The sequence below is a fragment of the Pocillopora verrucosa genome, chromosome 12, assembly GCF_036669915.1.
Source record: "Pocillopora verrucosa isolate sample1 chromosome 12, ASM3666991v2, whole genome shotgun sequence".
In the NCBI taxonomy this organism is placed as follows: domain Eukaryota; kingdom Metazoa; phylum Cnidaria; class Anthozoa; order Scleractinia; family Pocilloporidae; genus Pocillopora; species Pocillopora verrucosa.
Genome location: NC_089323.1, coordinates 15,430,213 through 15,450,708, shown reverse-complemented (window position 1 = coordinate 15,450,708; position 20,496 = coordinate 15,430,213). Strand labels below are relative to the sequence as shown.

General features: G+C 38.5%; 2 protein-coding genes across 2 annotated transcripts; both read left to right on the top strand.

Annotated features, from left to right (window-relative positions):
• Window positions 1-314: 314 nt before the first annotated feature.
• LOC131788045 (transmembrane prolyl 4-hydroxylase) lies at window positions 315-7,640 on the top strand. Its single transcript, XM_059105123.2, has 10 exons — window positions 315-539; window positions 2,240-2,321; window positions 2,582-2,760; window positions 2,912-2,970; window positions 3,596-3,630; window positions 3,897-4,074; window positions 4,242-4,299; window positions 4,388-4,497; window positions 5,215-5,305; window positions 6,233-7,640. Exons 1-10 carry the CDS (start codon window positions 342-344, stop codon window positions 7,022-7,024), a joined length of 1,782 nt encoding a protein of 593 aa, XP_058961106.2. The 5' UTR covers window positions 315-341; the 3' UTR covers window positions 7,025-7,640.
• A 2,934-nt stretch (window positions 7,641-10,574) lies between these two features.
• LOC131788080 (transmembrane prolyl 4-hydroxylase) lies at window positions 10,575-20,071 on the top strand. The gene is made up of 12 exons (XM_059105152.2): window positions 10,575-10,692; window positions 11,361-11,687; window positions 12,178-12,259; window positions 13,131-13,306; window positions 14,012-14,070; window positions 14,380-14,414; window positions 15,281-15,446; window positions 15,923-15,980; window positions 16,667-16,779; window positions 17,123-17,213; window positions 18,011-18,137; window positions 19,711-20,071. The coding sequence occupies exons 2-12, from the start codon at window positions 11,556-11,558 to the stop codon at window positions 20,067-20,069; spliced, it is 1,398 nt and encodes a 465-aa protein (XP_058961135.2). The 5' UTR covers window positions 10,575-10,692; window positions 11,361-11,555; the 3' UTR covers window positions 20,070-20,071.
• The last annotated feature ends 425 nt before the right edge of the window (window positions 20,072-20,496 follow it).

Here is a 20,496-nt window from a genome sequence, read left to right as displayed (position 1 = left end):
AGTAATTACCGAAAGTATTCTCGTTACATACCTTGTGTAAGTCTCACGATGTGAAACTAACTCGTCAACGATTAAGCTCGTTCCAGTAGTTCCCGAAAAACCTTAACGGGGCGGTTACCTTGAGTTTCTAAATCTCATACCAGTCCCCACTCAAGAGAATCGTGAGAATAAGATTAGCAGTGTCAGGTACTTGTTAAATACCTGTTGAACCGGCATGAATAAGTTATCGAATGAATACATTATCTGGTTTGTAATGGTAGATGTTTTAGGGTGATTCAACTTCGCAGTGATTACTTCAAATCAAAGCACACTTTCGAAAATTTCGGGTAGCTTCACCGATTATGGAGATATATCTTCGTCATGCCTTCACGACGGTTCATCTATTTATCACAATGATTTGTAGCAAGCAATTGGTTTATTCAGATAACTTTCATAAGCAAAAAATAAGCGAGTGTCAAGACAACACTGCAGATTGTTCAGCAGGACATGGGGAACCTCGTAATATCCATTTAAGTTTACCAAGAATCAACGGAGTGAAGGTAAAATTTTATCTACTAAATTTTCCTCGAGCGAAGATCTGTGGGAGAAAATCTGGCTCGCAAAGCTGAACTTGTTTTGAGCTTCGCTAGCTTGCGGCAGTTTTTGGCTCTGTGCTTTACTGATCACCTCTAAAACTTGTAGTAATCGTCTGATCATGGGATTACCGTTATTTTTTTTTACAACGGACTGGACTACACAAACTTGTCAGATTTAAGAGGTGAATTGCGGGCAAAATAAATAAGCAAGAAGTTCTGTCTTGTTTATCAGATGCATGTTTATACCATGCTCCGTGGCCTTTGACTCGATCTTGTCTATTAGTAAAATCAGCCGGCATTCACGGGAAGGGTAAAAGATTAGGTTCAAACTAAAGACTAAAGTATTGTTGGCTTGAATATAACCTATAGCCTTCAAAAATGAGTACTCATTGACTTTTGACATCGAGGCAATAGACGGTGGAAAAAAATCTATCGATAGTCGGAACACACTATCCATCTCCTACCATCTGCATATAGAGGCGATATTCGCTCACGAGGGCCGACATTTCTCAAACTAAACTGAATTAATCCATATATCGAAGGCATTGAAAGGTAAAAATCCTAGCTTGGTCTTTAATTTTCTCTCCTGCATATTTCTTGCAAAGTGACAATATTTATGGTCAACGCAATCAACCGTACATGAGTATATCACGCATAAGCAGTTCAGTGCATTGCAAAGCCGTTTAGTATGTACATGGCATAATAACTCAGGAGTGTCTTGACTGAACGGTCGGTAAACACACTTTTCCGAAATATGCGAAATAAACGAACCGAGAAGTATTGTAAGTAGTGAAAATTACTGAAAATCTTCGAATGTAAGCGGTCAATAATTTCAAGCTCATTTTGTCGGGAAGAAAGGAAAAGTGTGGCGGATACTCTCAAAAAGCTTTTTGGATTAATTTTCTATTTATGCGGGAGAAACACTGTTCTCTTTATCGCTGGCATTGCAACGGCTTATAAATCTTGAAATTTAAACCCATAATTTTCAAGTTCGTTATTTGTAATTAATGAAATAGGACAAACAATCCGTTGAACCCCTTACACCCTAAAATCAGTATGCATATTCTCCATACTGTTCTCTATACATTTCCTAAGGTGCTGACAAGGAGAATTTGTTTTACAATCAGGAACTTCTTTAGTTGGTGATCATTTCCTTATCTCGTGACCTTAATGTGTGATTCGGGGGTGATAGAAATTAGAGGCCAGTCACTCTTAGGGGTTAAAGGTTAAAACAACGGATTGTCGAAGATAGGTATATCTCCTCTAAAACTTGCTAGCTTTAATCATCGTCTTAATCTGAGCACAACTGTAACACAACTATAAGACTGAACATTTTAAAAACCCCACTAGTCCTTACTAAATATAATTACATTAGGAGTAGAGCCCATCCGCGTTTAATCCTAATTTCTCCCACAGTATCACCTTTGCACCAAATATAAAGGTTGCAAGAATGAAGAAAATGGTAGCCACTTTCAGAAGTTCCTAATTGTCAATCAAATTCTCCTCTTCTAGTACCATAGCAAATGAAAATAAAACAGCGTGGAAATATGAATACTAATGTTAAGGTGTAAAAGGTTGATTCATCGGCCTCGCTAAATGTTTTATCACTGTGGTAATATGGTAACAAGGCTTTCACCTAAGATGGTCCTCATATTTCAATTTAGGTTGGTCATGTTCAAGATATGGAGTTGACTGAGGGTACCAAGCACACTGTGAGAACTCTAAGCTTACAACCACCAGTGTTTGGTAAGTGATATAAACGGCCGACGAAACAACTAAAAAAAACTGTTGAGAGTTTAGTACAATGAATTAAATTCCTTCATAGAGGTTACAACTACAAACTCAAAGCCAGTATCATGGTGTCCCATTCTTAGAGACCAGTCATTATTTATTGCCTGGCGGGGAGGGGTGGAGGATTTGCGTTTAACACATACATTAATCCAGCTACATTTTGGAGGAGTCGCTTTTGTCAGACACCAACTGTTATCTTCAATCTCTTTTCACAGAAATTCCAAATTTTTTTACCGATGAAGAATGTGAAATGATCATCGAATTAGCGCAAGAAAAGGGAATGAGCGAAACTCCGCTGACCCAAGATAATGACCAGAGCGATAATACAGATTCGATAGAAGACAAGTTTAAAGCTTGGGACAAAAATGAGGATAAATTTATCGACAAAACTGAGGTAAGAATATCCGGGTAACCTTCGTCGTTTTTTGGTCAGCGGTCTTCTGTTGATGCTTTTCTCTTTAATTCGAATTGCCGTATTTTTACGCAAGCGTCCACCAAATCGATGGTGTTAACCACCTAACTTTTACTATACGTTTCTTATCTAGGCCATTCATATATCTGAAAAAAGAAATACATATTTAACAGAAGATGATGTTCAAGAGATGTAAGTTTATTCAAACTATACAGACGTTTTGCAAATCATGCAGCTTTAGTGATCTAGTTTTCTCTACTGTCTTGTCATTACTTGCGAAACTTGATACTACCGTAAACCAAACATCATTTCATGGTTAAAACACATCCGAACGACGACAGTTCTTCTATGTTCCAGGCGTTCACTTAGAAGAACGGAAAAGAAATAGTTAATGGCGCGATAGTAGAGGCAGAGCGAAAACGAGGCAGGTTGGTTCGGGTCGCCTCAAGCCTCCCTTTTTACACGCGACCTGTCCCAAACCTCTCTCGTTTTCCACTCCTCCGTTACAATCGTACGCTTACTAATATGCTCTGTTCTACTTGATGAACGCCTGGAACCTTTACATCGACTTTAGCTTCCAGCTTTTAGCTATTTGCTGCAAAAAATGCTCAGGATTGGCAGGCCCCCACTCAAACCAGCTTGAATCGAACTGGATCAGCCTGCATGAATATCACTAATAAATAAAGAAATAAATAGAATGGAAGCTTTTAAAGGAGAACTTCTCAAGTAATAAATAAAATAAAAACATTTAAAAAAATCATTTTTTTAATTCTCGATCTCAAATTTGTTTTGCCGTTTATTTTTTTCCTCACTGAAGGTTCGCTGCCTTGAACTTAGATCAAGACAAAGATGGTAAGACTTTTCTATCCCTCCAGTCTCATTACTTCTGACTTTTATACAAAATTCAGTCACTCAAGTGGAAAAAGACGTGCAAAATTCACTATGATGATGATCCTTTTTGTTGCCTGTTTTCTTTCTATTAGAATTAATTGAAAATAATTTTAATTTGCTGTTGCCGTTCAAACTTCTTCATTGATAATCCTCCTTCAGCACTGCTCCTATTTCCCTCAAAGGAATAACGAATTCGATAGACAATTTTGTGAAATATTCTTTTGAAGGTAAACTTTCCATGAAAGAGCTTGAAAAGACTTCATTAAAAGACCTAAACACTTATTTTGACAAAGAAAAATTGGCAAAACCGCGCCTGCGCAGTCATAACAGCCAGCAGGTATGGTTATGGCACGATGAAGATGAACTTTTGCAATACGAAGGATTGCTAGAAGATTATCACGACCGGTAAGGATTGATATTAGTACTTAAATTCATTACACTCGTTCATTTTCTTGACTTGATATACAAGGCAGATCTTACGCAGGGTTTTCAATATTTGAGCCTGTGATCAGACTCTCGTTACACCAACCTTTAAAACAAACTAATGCAGTCTGGTGTCTCTCATTTCTCAGACTTCAACAGCTTACCAAGCTGCCAAGGCCGATAATAGAGCAAAGTGAGCCCGTACAGGTTTGTACAGTCCTTTTTTAAAATCACCAATATTATCCCTCTTCGTTTTCCTTTAACAGTTTTTTCCCGTGATGCTCTTCTCTCGTAGGTCGTACATTATAAGGAACAAGGACATTATCACTGTCACCATGACAGCCAGGCGATCTCGCATGACAAACCTTGTTGTATGTATGGCTCTAGTGATTGCAGGCTCTGCAGGTGAATGAAGGTCAACTAATAAATAGTCACTATTCAAGAATTCTTTTGAGAACCAGAATGGCAACTGAAAGTTTCCTTTAATCTGGAACTTCAGTTTTACTTGAATCTTTCGCTTTATTTCACAGTGGTATTTAATGCTAAGATAATCTAAGATAAGGAAATCCTTGAAATGTTCTCAAATGTCAGAAAGACAGTGCTACCTTAAACTGCCGTTTATAAGCCCTGGGCTTATAAAACTTCGTATGGGGTTTTACGAGGGCTTATAAACGGAAAGGCGTATATCCGAAGGGGCTTGTGACGGAAAAAGCGCGTCGAAACGAGCTATATTAAGTACTTCTTGCATTTACGGTTTTTTTTCAAATTAACCTTCAAAACCTCATAACAAATCGTACTCATATCCGTTCATTTGGAACATAATTTAAACTAAGAACACGAACAAACCTAGAACATAACAAAACGAAAGTTCAGATTTTTCCTTGAAATTCATCTTTATCTAAAAGAAGTAATAAATTTAGCTTATTGTTCCACAACAATTTTTCAAATTTTCTGTTCTTCAGCAGTAAAAAGTTTCTATCTCTGAAAACAAGAAAAGCGGGGGAGGCTTATATCCGCGGGGGGGGGGGGGCTTATAATCTATTACTCCTTTTAATAATTCGCCTTAAAAGCATAATAGTTTCCACGTATATTTTTAAGAAAACGTTTAACTTCACCTTTCAGATATCTAACGGTCGTGGTCTTTCTTAACGATGTCGATGAGGGAGGGGAATGTGCATTCCCCCTTGCTGATAACACGACTTTCAGCTGGCAGGTAAACAGACGATTGACCCTTTCTAATCCAGGATCAAACTAATAATTCTCTCTTTTGACTCCTATACATTTCCACCACATCAGTTGCAAGAATCCCATGCTGTGTCAAGATGACATGGTATAACTGATAATGTGCCGATCAATTCGAAGCTTCAACATCACTCCGGGAAACCCCCGGGCACTCGACTGTCATCCGTGACCGAAGGAAGGGGAATTTGAACCGGAAGTGCCAAGTCTTTCCAGCAGAATACAAGATATAACGTTTCATGTGGAGGTGTTTAAGAAAAATAGTTCACGTTGGTGAGCGAATTTCTCAGATGAAAAGGTCTACAAAGTCAAGGTTTTAAAGTTTGGTCAAGTATAGAATATCCCCCCGGAGGGGGGGGTATTTAAACAAAACACTCTTCAAAAGTTCAAGTGCCCGGGGAGGTTTCCTAGGGGATTGCTCGGGGGGTATGTTGAAGCTTCGAATTGATCGATCCATAAGTATGTCGATTCCGATCACCTACTGCTTAAGTCGGGTTAAGGGGTTGAAATCAAGGTCTTCCTCACTCAGTTTTCTTCTATCAGTAAATTGTTTAAAAAAAAGTTAAATACCGAAACCGAAGTTGAAAAACCTCTCCCCAGCGATAAAAACGTAAATGTTTTTTTAAAAAAAAAAAACAATAATTTAACACGTGATTTCAGCTAGTCATTCATTACAATGTGAGACATCCATTTAGCGTGAATTCACAAACATGCCACCTCTCTAAAATCAGATTAGAAACACTCTGACAGAAGACAAAGATATTCATGTATAAGCGGTAATGTCCTCAGTAATTTCTTCGTATCAAATAATATCAGTGTTGCATAATTGTGTTCTACTAAGACCTAAAAGCGTGAGATATCAATATATTAACTTCTCTTGCCGATTAACTGTTCTTGCAAGGCGTGGTCAAACAAGTCAATTCAAAGCTGTAACATGGTCAAGCACTGTGATAAGTCAAACTTAGTGATCAAACCGCAGAAAGGAAAAGCCCTGCTTTGGTACAACCATTTGTACGATGGTTCTCGTAGATGGTTGGGTGAATTAGATCCTTTGTCATATCAAGGAAGCTGTCATGTTCAGAAAGGTGAAAAATGGGTTGCAAAGATTTGGGTCAATATTAACGGTGATGGCAAAGAAGAGCTCAGAGCGTGGAAGATGGGGCACAACTGGCTGGCTAGGAATAATTACAACAAAGAGATAGTGAACGCCTTACACTCTGAGATCCATGAAAAAACTGGAGTTGAAAATAAATACACAAGAGATATTAATAAAAATGTTGCGATGGACGTTAAAAACGAGGATCTTTCGAAAGAAGACGTTCATACTGTAAAGGAAGAAAATGCAAAATCAGGTGTAAATCAAGTAAGCAGCAGCGATACATCGGACAGCGACGAGGAAGCAAGTGTTGTCAATGTAGACGATGTACCAGAGCTTGCTCCAAAAAGTCCAAGATTAGCAAGAACAGAAACATCAACGCCTCTTCCTCTCACGGAAGAGCAAATGATCCCAAAGGGCCCTGCAATTGGCCATCTTCCACTCAAAGAGTTTCAAGGCAATCGAATAGTGAAATCTATAATGCTGCTTCTGGAAGAACTCGATCAGGTGGAGCTTGAAATAATCGCGAGGAATTTGCACACGAAACTGAAACTCGTCTGCGTCCCTCTTATTATGAATCCTATGGGGCGCATCTAGAACCAGGTACAAAGGCACGCATGCGTATAAGTGGTGAGCCCATTATCAATTTTCCAACACCAATAAAAAAATTTCGCCTTTGTAAATATATAAATCCATCCGTGACAGGAAAGAGAGCAACAGATTCATTATTGTTAATAACAATCTGTAAGTGACGCCTCAAACAGAAATAATGTCTTGAAAGAATTCTTACAATAAGCGAAGAGCAAGGATTCATAACGGTCCGAGATGGCACGTTCACTTTCTGTTTGAGAGTTTTGGTGCGAAGAGATTGGAACGAGACTGATTTACCAGACAGGGCGTCTCTCACCACAAATTCTGTCTCGAAAAAGCCCCATTCCCTTCCCTTTAAGATGTTAATAAAGTGTTTGTTTTGGCTGCTCCTTCGTGCGATGAAGGAAAAGGAGATAATAGTTTTCCTGTTCTTTAAAAACTCAAGAGATCTCTTACAGAAAATGAACAAAAAGTGGTCTGAAGTCTGAGATGTCCTTCTAACAATTGAAGTAGTAGCACCTTTTATAGCATTACATAATAATTACCCGTACGTTTAAAATAAAAAACCGAAGGGAAGTCGGTAAACGAGTGAATTAAGCTTTCCTTCTAAAACATTACCTTTTATTCTGTTTGTTAGTAATTTTTTTGATTCACCTTGACAACATCGAATCAAACATCAAACCCTGATGGTCTTAAGTCCTATAAACTATTGAAAAAAGTAAGTATTTTACGTTATTACATGATCATGATTGGAAAACAAAAATTCTCAAAGAAAACTGATTATGAGTAAATTTCTAACTTATTGGAGAATATTACTTTCTAATCCTCATCGTTTACATTAGTCAAAATTTTCAACTTGACAACGTAGAATCAAGCATAGAAACTCGTTTTCTTTTTTCCTTTTGCAAATCCGTCATTTTTTTCACGGAACTTGACTGGGTCAACCCCATTGGGAATGGAGCCATACACCACATAAGCAGCCTCATCGTACTTCCTCTTGTAAACCTTTTCTTCTATGCTCTTTTGGTAATAGTGTTCTAGCATTTCATCATTAAGGCGAGTCCATTGTGGAGTCCCATTAACTTCCTCTGGATTCATCTGCACAACTCTGGGATTCTTACCTTCTTTCAAGTTGGTCGAGTCTTTATTAGATTTGACAGGATCGCTGCTGGTATTCGAAAAAGAATCGTTGATTTGGTCAAACGGAGTGAGTGGTGTACCAACAGCAGTCTGTGTATTCGAGCCTCTACACTACGAGTATATTATGATGGCTCGTTAGACAAGATAAAAGTAAAGTGGAAAACAAACCACGTTCAAGGTCCTTTGACTTAAATGTTAGTTTGTTGCAAAGTACTTACCGAAGAGTTCCCCGTCATTGCCAAGCCTCCGATAGGTTTGTTTACGTCCTTCGCTTGACTAGGAATTGCCGAAGAAGGGTTAAGTGACCTCGTTAGCAACACCTACTCGTCATCTTCGACCAATCATTTTCGTTAGGACCACATCTTGCAAATAAACTGTTTTCAATTTTTTAATGTCAAAATAAGCACGAACTTCTTTTTCATGACGTCACACTGTCGTCACGCGCATAATTAAGAGAGCTCTCGACCGCCTGTGAAAACAGATCGTTGCATAACGTTAGAAAATGCAAGCGATCAAAGAGATTCCTCATAACAAAACACTAAACTCGGGGCTTGAATATCCGACAATGTCGTCTCATTTAGCTTTTACGCGGTCAACTCCCCGGATCGCCAAATCATTTTTTCAGTTGTTTACGCGTGAAAAGAAAAATTTCATTCCGAGGTAACTTCAGTTATTATTTCAATGCCAAAGTAAATACGAACCTCTTGATCATGACGTCACGCTGTCGTCACGTGCATAATCAATGAACCTAACCAAAACTCTCAGCGAGTTCTCGACCGTCTCTGAAAAGGGATCATTGCTCGTCACTGAAAGATGCAAACAATCACAGAGATTCTTCTTAATAAACACAGCACTCAGAGCTCGAAGTAACGGACAGTCAGTGGACAATTTTTTCCCGTCAACCGGGCTATGGAATGTTTTGCCCCATGACTTTAAAAACAGTTCGTCAGTGTCCGTTTTTTAAAAACAGACTTAAAACGTTTCTGTTTGGAAAAGCCCGTTTGTAACCATTCTTATGCTGTTTCTTGAAAGGAGGCTAAATTTGTATTTTTTTGCCGATGTTGTAAAGCGCCTTTGAACATTAGGATACTGGCGCCATGTAAATTTTTTATCTATTTATCATTATTACTTATTTAATTATTTAGATGACCTGACATTTTGTTTTGTCGATGGTTCAACATTATCGGCGTTCTTGGAAAAAAAAAAAAGGGTAAATACGGGTAATCCAGACCAATAACTTTATTACCTGTTTCAGGTCCAATTAGGAAAACGGAAAGAAATCGTGAACGGCGCAATAATAACTGAGTGAAAAAAGCGAGAGAGGCTTGGGTCGAGTTGCGTGAAAATGTCCATTCAAGATTCTTACATCACGACCTTGTGACCTATTGCGTGACGTTAAATACACAGTATAAGTAGAACTTATCCACAAAACTTATTTAATGCAATGTATACGCCTCAAAAGTACTTGGATGCTTCTGAAATTAAGGCTACCACATTTTGACGTCATCTGTGATGTAATAATACATAGACTGAGCAAAGCCCAAAAGCGGAGCTCCACCTATTTATTTTCCAGCCTTTCACTTTAATAAAACTCTTCAGCATTATTTGTCGAAGAATACATTTGTTCACTTGATTACGATCAGTAACAAATAATCTCATCAATGTTCAAATTTCCAAATTTCTTCTTTGATATTGCTACTCTATTGCAAAATTAATTGGCGTTATTTCAATTGCCGCGGAGTTCTTTATCGTTTCTGAAAAATAACCACAACCGCTCTAGAAGCCAAAAAACTTAGGAGACTTCGCACGAAACAGGTTCCACAAATATAGTGTGGTCACGAAGCGATTAATTTAAATGCGTGTACACTAAAATGCTCAAAATTAAAACAGAGGTGTCAATAAACAGGGTTTTCTGATCGATAGGCGGTCTAGATCTACCGCCGCCTATCCGATCTCGCCTGTCTGTTTAGCCTGCGAACAGACTCTCTAGATGAGAGAGTGCATATGCTGTATTATTGCGACGAAATTCTACGAAACAGTCACTGACTGGCTATTTTTTCCCGGTAAAAAGTTCTCTGAAATAGCATATATACTCAGTATTCGGCCAAAATGTCTTTTACTCTCGGTAATTTCTTGCTTTCTCTTCCAGTCCATCGTCCTTTATCTAATCATTTTAATTCTTTCTTCTATATTTTCTTCCTTTTTTCATGAATTTTTTTCTTTCTCCAAGTTTCCTCGATCGCAAACGCGGTTTATGTCCTTACGCCTGTAGGCAGAAGTCTTAATGAAAGCCGGTTACCAGGCCGCCCTCTAAAATATGACCTCTTGCCGCCGTCTGTTTAGCTTGCTCGCAGTTTCCCGTATTTGGGTTTCACCTCACGGCCCCTCTTCGGCCCAGTAGTATATCACATTATCGGCAGCCACTTGTGAAAAAAGTTATGGAAACCCCTGCTTATGGTGAAGGAGAGCGAAGAAGACACTTTTCCCCCATGATATGACAGGCAGTTGGTGTCACAGATTTCATCATACTATAGGTAGCATTTTCCAAGCGTTGAGTTTCTTTTTTTACATTTTTCTATTTCCATTTAATGTTTTTTTGTTAAAGAAACCATGGTTTTTTACATTTTTCCCCTTTTCCATCCTTTTCCTCCGATATTCAAATAAGGCGTTGCAGTCCAAATTTTCCACACGTACCTAATTATAGAAGGATTTGGCTTTTTCATTTTTTTTGATGATTTGAACCTGTTTTACCTTTTCAAAACCCTAAGAGGATTTGAATAGCAGCTGTCCGAAATTTTGAGTCTAGGAAATACGGAAATCTCCTCATTTGTCATCTAATCGGTTCTTACACTTGATGGCAGACTATATTTAGGTTAAGGAAGAAGTAAGATATTGAAACTACAAGACCTCGCACTGTTTACGGAGCCACATTTAATCCAAAATCATACGATTTTAAAGCTTCATAATATTGAGTTCGAGAATTACCCCCAGTATTGTAGTACCTGCTTCCAATAATGGAATTTAGCTTGCAAAACACGTGCTTACGGGACAAAAATATACCATAAAGACAGTACACGGTTTAAGTTTGTCCTAATCCAAAACACTAAACAAATTTCAAATTTTTACAGATGATCATACAATTTTTATCGTGATAAGAAGCTAAAATTTATATTGTCGACCATCAAACAACCTTTCTTCTTAGGAAACCCGCTCAGGCCTCTCCTCGACGCAGCTGAACCGGTTGAAACTCGCTTTGTTCGGTCACCGGTGGTCTGGCCTTTGTTCGTGTGCAGGGACCTGCAGAGACCTGAGAAAGGGATATCTATCGGAAACGCAGATTACAAATAGTCCATAAAGCACAAACTTCCCTGTAAAGGATTTGTTGTTTCAAGTCGACATGAAAAACAGGGCATATTTCGCAGTTTCTTGCACAATTTTGCTAAGTTTTATGTGGATCACCAAAAGCACTGAAGCGGGAGACGAGATCGACAAAACAAAATGGGTTCCAAAACTACGCGATCCAGTTAAGGTAAGCTGAAATCAGAAAATTCCTACATGATCATTCTTTACCCTACTTAGTTGCGTAGATATATTAATTAAAACCAACGAAATCTTTCGCAAAACATCAGATAAGTGAGCTTTGTAGTTCCATACAACTCGGGAGAGCATTTCTAAGGTTGAACGACCACGTGCGTGGTATGTCTTTCACAAGGATTATCTGATTTTAATAGAGTGGTTGATTTTGTCCAAGCATTGAAGATGGGTTCATTTGTGATTCATTTGAATTTGATTTAAGCTATTAAGGAGCTTAAGAAGGTTAAAAACGTTTTTCAGACGCGGACAACAGCCGAAAGTTAAAAATTCTCATTCCTGATGCTCACTTCAACTTTTTGGTCGGCACAATTTAGTTTAAATTGCTAAAACGACGGCCTTACGGTTACCTAACACTTTAAGAACCAATTTGAACGTCCTTCGCGCAAAAAAATTAAACAGATTTTTTTTGTACCCGTAAATTCAAGGTTGGCCACGAAGAAGAAATGATGGTGTTTCCATTTCACAAAAGGAAGGTGAAAACTATAAGTATGAACCCGCCGATATTTGGTGAGTCTTAGATGTCATAGGAAGTAAGTTGACCAGCCAAAAATCAAATAACATACTGACGAAATGAAATGAGATTCACTTCTTTTCATGAATTAAAAGGAGAATAATTTTTTTTTTCCAAACAAGAAATCAGATAAACAGCAAACTTCAATTCTGGAACGATCAGTAAAAAGAAAAACATCAGTCGCAAAAAAAGACCCTGTGAACGCTAACATCAGTAAATAAATTCTCCATACCGTCCTTTATACATTTCCTAAGATGCCGACAAGGAGAATTTGTTCAGCAAACAATAGCTTCTTAAATTGGTGGTCATTTCCATTATTTTCATTACTTTTGAATGTGATTCAAGGTTGATACTGTCTGGAGAAATTAGAAGCCAGTCATTATAGAGGTTTAAGAGTAGTAAATTGTAAAATTGTTTAAGAATTGTAAATATAAATTGTTGGTGAAAAATATAAAAAAAAAAACAATTTAAGTACAATTCCAGTTCAGTATTTTAAACCCTAACAGTTTGAGGTGAAATAGGGAAGTGAACATTATCTCCTGGGGGGGGGGGGGGGAAGGGGGGGCGGGAGTGGAAGATTTTGATTGTTTTACAATAAATGTTTCCCCCTGATCCCCACATAAGGCTCTTTAGTGTTACAATAATTACCCTCACCCCTCCTTAGCAGTCAATTTGTTATAGTCCCCTTTTAAACTCAGTTAGCAACAATTGATCCTCGGTCCGCCCCCCCCACCTCTGAAGACGATGTCCTCCCGAAAAATTCTCCCGTTCCAGGCGAAAAATGTTGGCGTAGCCATTTCGAACCTCTACATTTTAGTTTGTCTTTCATCAAGCTAAGAAAAAGAAACATTTCTTTGCCTCTCTCAGAGATTTCCAATTTTCTGACGGATGTTGAGTGTGATCACCTAATCAGTTACGCCAAGCGCCTAGGATTGGAGAAGAGTCCTTTGGCAAAGGCGGACACTGTCATCGATGACGAAACATCACAGAGAACTTTTAAGATTTGGGATAACAACGACGACGGGTTTATAGAGCCTGTTGAGGTACGTTTAAACACCACCGTGACTGTAAGGGAAGTTAGTAGGATTTACCGGAAGTGGATTATACGGCCGGAATGGGGCTCTATGCTCCCTTTGGGAAAATCTCAGGATGGCTGATTATAACATATCATCCTCTTTTCCTCGTCCAAAAGCATAAGGGTGGCACATACTTCTAAGGACCCCCTTGGCCCTGCCCATTAAAGGTACACAGCAGAATTAGATTTCCGCTGAGAGATGAAAACTTAGTAACTTTCAATCAGTACAGTTTTGCAGTCAACGATTCGTTATCTTAAATTAAAAATATATGCTCGTGATATATTCCTCTAAAAACCTGAGTACCTGTTAGACTGGGGCTTACATTATCATCTTCAACTCTAAGAGGGCTTCAAGATGAAGATTTGGGGTCATCTCAGCGTAAGCCACAATATGAGGTGTACTCACGATAAGATTATTTTAAATTATTCAGTAAGACAAGTGTTACATGATCATAGTAACCGGATTTCGTACTAAGATTTCCGACGAATCGCTTTTCCATTAGCAGTGGTAAGATATAAAACATTGTCCTCTTTCCCAAAACTAGTCTAGCTTTGATGCCCTAGGACGTTACCAGGGTAACCTTTGTGTTATTTTTATCATTCTGTTAGTTTGAGCCTTACTATCGCGATAAATAAAAGAAAAAAAAGGAGTTACATATTTTTCATCTTTCAGATTATGCATGTTAGGGGAAAGGAAGACCTCTACTTTACCGAGGACGACCTACAGGAAATGTAAGAAAAACTTGGTCGTGTTTCTTTCCGAGTCATTGCTCCCCTCTTTCCCCTTTTCCATTCACGGTGTGAAAATCAGAAACCACAAGTTGAGCGCAGTAAATGCATACGCGAGGTTTCTCACGGTATTATTGAAACTTGCTGTTCATTATTTCAGCTGAAGGGACAATGAAAATGTCCGCGTTTAAAACTCAGACAGGCAGCAATCAATTTTGATCACTTCAACGCTGGATTAAGAAACTTATATAAAGTTACAGTATTTGTGGAATGTTATCATTAAAAATAAACTATACTTTCTTTATATCCTAGGTTTGAAAAACTTGATATGGACAAAGATAAAAACGGTAAGGCTATATTAGGAATACAGGGGTACAAAAGTCCAGTATTTCAAGACATATTGCTTGGAAAAAGCCTCAAAATTCGTAACCTTTTGAAAATAGTTGCGTCTGAATTTTATGGTGCGATTACTGAGTCAATTATAAAAAGAAAATGACCAATCCGATAACAGCCAGGAAATCTTTGCTTGCTTTGGTGCTGTGTACTGATTGATCGGATCAGTCGAATTTGTTCGTTTCCTTTGCAACATCAGACATTTCTCTCAGCTAGTTTAAAGATCTTAACTCAAAACCCCTTCTCTTGCGACAATTTTACATTGCGTATCACAGGCAGTCCTGGATTCCGTTGGTTTTGCTACAGTTTTCCCTTAGATTGGCCCAGAAAACTTGCGCTTATTTCTCAACCAATCAAATTCAAACTAAAATCAACCGCGCCTAATTGGTCACCCGTGTTTTCCCGCGCCTCAGGCAGTTCACTTGCTCTCACTTTGAATTCTCATTGGCTCCATATGATGCTTTCCTTTGTTCTGGTTGGACGTTAACCCTTAAACCCCCATGAGCGACCAAGACAGAATTTCTCCTTACAATATCATTACAATATCAACCAGCTACGTGATGAGAATAAAGACAAATATCAAGTTGAGGATAATTAGCTGATCCAATACTAAATTCTCTGAACTAACATTATAAGAATTGCATGGTTGACAGTAAGGAGAATTTCAAATTTGATCTGGGAGTTAAATAGTTAAGATAACTTTGGTTTTGATTTCACGACACTCATTCAAAACGCGCGCAACAAAAAGCAGACCCACGTACTCTGTTTTTTTTTTTTTTGCAAACTCATATTTATACCTTTTTCTTTTTCACATATTTAGGTAAAATTGACTTCGAAGAATTTAGGAAGGTAACTGTTCCAGTGATGAAAGATTACTTCGACAAAGTGCGAAGAACGAAACCTCGACTGCGCAGTCGCAACAGTAGGCAGGTTTGGATGTTCCACAATGACCCAAAGTATCCACTCCTCTCGGATTTTCATGGCAGGTAAGAGAATGGTACCAAACTATAAATTTCACTGCCGGTCGATAAAGGCGTTTTTTGCTTAATGGGATATTCATCGAATGGATCAAATATCCACGTTCGAAGATTCGCAATCCGTAATGGGCTGTAGTAAGTTAAGTGAAAATATGGGAAATTATCATCTCTTGATAAGGTGCAATTCGTTTTCGGATAACCTTTGCCCAACAATAATATCATGCAGTTGGGTTTCTCTCGGTGTAAGAACCTTTGACATTTCATTTGTTTTTCTGCTGTTACTTTCCATCGCTCCATAAATTCTTTACTCCTTTAATTTTCGTTTGATTCTACGTCACTAGTGAATTTGATAATTTCTTATACCTAAGACGAGTCTGTATTTGTAATTAGAATTTAATTTTTCACACTTTAATCAGAAGTGCGGTGCGTAGAACAAAATTTCAACTTTGTAGAGACTCCTTCTAATTTATCTTTATCTTTGCTAGATTGTCGCGTTTAAGTCTTCTGCCAGAGGAATTTATCAATAATACAGAGCCTCTGCAGGTAAGTAACTCCTAACATAATTGACACTACTGATGGGAACTGAACTGATGGAAGTGCAATTTTGTCTGTAATCATAAAAATGATTTCCACGCGAAGTTTGATCTCCATGTACTTTAGTAAATCTGTTTTAATTTGAAACCGCGCAATTCAGTCCCCGGAATATAGGATTTTGTCAGTGTCAATATATTGTTGATTCGAAAGCAAGTTTGCTTTCAGAAAAGAAAAGTAGATATAGGAAAAGATTCAGAAAAAAAGGGCGAGTCAAGTATAACTCGTACTTCTGAGAGCCAATCAGGTCGCTAAGATTATCTGTGATTTTAAAATGGTTGGAATAAATAAAGGTAACAACATGATTTCGAGTGCAATTTGGTGTTAATAAGCACGAGTAAATTTTTTCAAAGACAACTAAATTGCAATTGCCTTTTTACACCAAATTGCACGAAAAATAAAGATATTAACCGTCAATAATTTACATGAAAAACGCATCCAAGAAAGTCAAGACGGACGAAATTTTGGCAGCGCACACGCGCTATTTGTAATTTTCACTTTTGTTACATGAAAAATGCACCTGTTTTATGCCTATCAGAAGCATGTCATTATCTCATGTACGTCCTTAGGTGAGAAATCGGGAGTCGTCTGTTTCTACGCTCATAACTTTTTAACGCAAAGCTTTTTTTAACATTCAGGTGGTGAAGTATGATGTTCATGGCCATTATCACTGTCATCACGACTCAGATGACTTGAACCCAAAGCTACAGTGCTGCTCTTATGCGAATGAAGACGACTGCCGTCTATGCAGGTAAGCGCTTGTTCCGAGAGAGACAGCCCTCGATGGACAAAAGCTCACAAAAAGCTCACAAAAGGATGTACGACCGCATCTAGATTTAACAAATGAAGACGCCGTGAGGTTTACCTCATACGAGACAGCTGTGTGTAAAAACGGGACAAAATTGGATCTGAGCACCTACCCCTCCCCTATTTTGATATTTACCTTAAGTTTTTATCAGTTGACTGTTGTTGGGTTAGGGGAGGGGTAGGTGCGTAGTCGCTCAGATACTGACATTAATCCAAACTAGCCTTCTCATTGAAACCGACAAACCGTGAGGACAGTATACAATTTTTTCCTTTTCTTCTTGCTACAGACTTGCTACAGTCTTACTGTACTTGAACGAACCTCAGGAAGGCGGAGAGACGGCGTTTCCAGTGGCGGGTAATGAAACGTTTTCCGTGGAGGTAAGAATCAGCAATTGTCGATGTACTTCGAATAATGCTGGTCGGGTACCGAGTGGTCATCTTTCTCGTCATGGTTTCCTGGGAAACAATTATGACGTACTTACGCGTAGACAGTCGGAGTTTAACTTGACGTCACAATAATCTTTGTGGCTTGTGATAGTACCAAAACAAGAAAGGATCTTCCCTCAGCGGTAATTTAAACTCTCCTTACTTTTCGCTCACGCGTGCTGACATGCAGTATGAATTAACTTGATGTTACAGTGCTCATCGTAACTTGTGATTGTCCGAAAGCAAGAAACGATCCTCCCTTCAACGTGTGCGGAAATTTAAAGTCTCTTTACCTTTCATTCATTCTTGTTTATCTTCGTCAACTATCGTCAACTCTCGGTGAGAGTTAACGAAAACTAGCGGCATACGAGAGAAATAGCTTGAACTCCCCCCCATCTCTTGCTTAGCTCAAGAGTGCACGAAACAAAGTAGTCCAACGCCTATTTCAATTCTTTTCGGTTATATATCAATCGCACTGGATAGGTATTTATCACTTAAATAAGGGGGTAGGTCTCTAAAGAAACTATAGGGCTGTGTCGGAGGGGAGTGTTACAAGAACTTGATTTTATCAACTGAGTTGATGATGTAAATAGGTCACCGTAAAGATTTTCTAATGTTGACAAATGTTCAGTCGCTCTGGCGATGGGCTAACGCTTGAAAAACTCTTTACGGTGGCTAGTTTACATTATCAACTGTGTTGACAAAACCATTTTATCTTGCTTTATCACTTGCTTGCATTTAATTGTTAGGCGTGGGAGCGACGAGAAGGCTGGAAATGTAATCTTGCACAAAACTGCCATAAAAGTAACCTAGTGATTAAACCAGAGAAAGGAAAAGCAATATTGTGGTATAACCACCAGCTGGACAAAAACACAGGTACGTAATATGAACGTTGTTCAATTTTCATCCCTTCACGAAAAGCGATTTTTACCACTAATAACTTCTCTTTGCAATATCAATGCATTATCCAGCTAATGGGTTGTAGGAATTTTGACACCTGCAAGGGTTCCAGTTAAAGGAAGTTACCGCTGGTCTATCGCTGGCCTATAAGTCTTATTACCGCAGTCTGTTTAGCCTGGGCGCTGGCTCTCGTGTCAGGGTTTTGCCGCGCGGCCCTCTTTGCGGTAGTCGCTTATGGAAAATAGTTATTGAACCGTTGCACTTGTCAGCCAGGGGGGAGGGGTGTTCCCTTAATATATACCAAATTATCCTTGCTGATTAACAAGGAAATATGGAGTATTAAAAGGAGAAATCACTTCCCGTGTTAACGCTCAAATGCATTACTAATAAACAAACGACTTCTAGAATAGTTGCATACTCACAGTCTACCTGTAGTTTCCACAGTCAATCGTCTTAATCAAAGACCTCAAGTAAAAGAGTTAATTTCATATTCTGCGGGAAAATAAAATGCAAGGAAAAAGTTGATGTTATAGAAATGTTTCCTGGGTGTCGACGATCGGACAACTTAACGGTACAAGCTCGGAATATGCGTCCACTGGAAAACAAAATAATTTGTGGAATCGCCTGACATTTCTACACTAACATCCTGATACTCTTGAGAAGGTTGAAATAACTTTCCAGTGGAAATTCTTTGAAAAATTATTCACTTCCGGGCATTTAGCCCAGTTATGAACAGCCCGGCTGCTAAGCGCTTAGACATCGTGTTTATCTACATCTAGGACTAAAGTACATTCCGCATTTCATCTTCGCCAAAGTCCGACCAAGAAAATTCTGAGTCCCGAAATTTTCTCTTTCTCTGCTGATCTTATGCCTTTAAAAAGGCAGGCATTTGAGTAACATTGAGCACAACCTTTTAAAGTTCAACTCTAATTAAATACACCTGAATATCAAGGTGTATCAAAGCGCGCAGCTGTGGAAACGTTTCTGCCATTTATTCAAATTATATTTCCATCTATGTACTCACCTTGGTGCTGAGTGAGCGTAGGTTGAGTCATTAAAATGATTTCGACATTCGTAAATCCTTCCAGCGTACTATGTAAAGTGTCTCGCCAAAGACAAAATTTTCCTGGCCCGTCATGCTTTCCAAAGCGAAGCTAAACCCTTCATAACAAAACCTTCATAATAACTGAAGCTTAAACCTTCATAACAACTGATGGCAAAATTTCCAACTAAGGCCCTTTTGTGAGCAATGCCCGCAATAATTCAGAGATAAACAGCTGTTTAGAGCACTTGGTTATGTCACATTCAACCTTTTGGAAGCCATGTTGTTCTCGTCGCGTGACAATTCTCACGGTCAAGACTGGAACTAGAAATCTGTACTAGCTAGGGAGGGGTAAGGTAGTGACATTGTCGCACAAAAAATCTATGCCCCTTTAATTTCATACTGATCGAAATTACGTCGAAGTCAACGAAAATTTTTGGTGTTACGCAACTAAACACAGGCTTTTTTCAATATTTATTTCCTCCAGTATTTATTTCTTGATTGCAGGTTGGCTTAGTGATTTGGACCAGTTGGCACAACATGGCGGCTGTGACGTGATAAAAGGTACAAAGTGGGTGGCAAACCTCTGGTTGACACTCGTAGGAAAGCAAGGTACTGAGGAACCATTCAAAGGATGGATTGATTATGGAAAAGACGAGACTAAATACAAACCTGGCACAGATTGGAAAGGAGATCTAGTGAAACAAGGCAACGAGGAAGAAAGCAGTGAAGAGAAAAAGGAAGAAACTGAACAGAAGAAAAGTGAAATTAAGGATGAGGAGAAAACAAAAGAAGAGAAAGAAAAAGCTATAAAGGAGGCCAAAGAGAGCGGAGACGGTTCATATGATGTGAAACTGGAACTCTAAATGGAAATCTTTATTTAGCCTGTTTATCTCTCTAAAGAAATTAATTGAGAAAAATTTCCTAACAATTTAAATTAGGACATGATTTTAATGGGAGAGGACAATTAGCTACTTTAAAGAATACGTTTTACATGGAAAGCAAATTCGGGGTAACCTTGACATGTTCACTGACTCTACTCTAAGACATTTTCACAAGTCTCAGCCATTTATTCCACAAAATGACATTTACCGAGACATAACTGAGACAAAAGTAATCGCGTACCCAGACCTTCCACGGCCAAGCGATTCATTTCAGTTACAGATACACAATAGGATCTGGGTACGAGGTTACCGTTAAGTCAAAAGAGACAAAAACCCTCTACGTTAAGTTGTTTTTTGTTAGTGTTACCGTTTTTGAATAAATCATTGTAGTTCCTTAGTTGCATTGCAT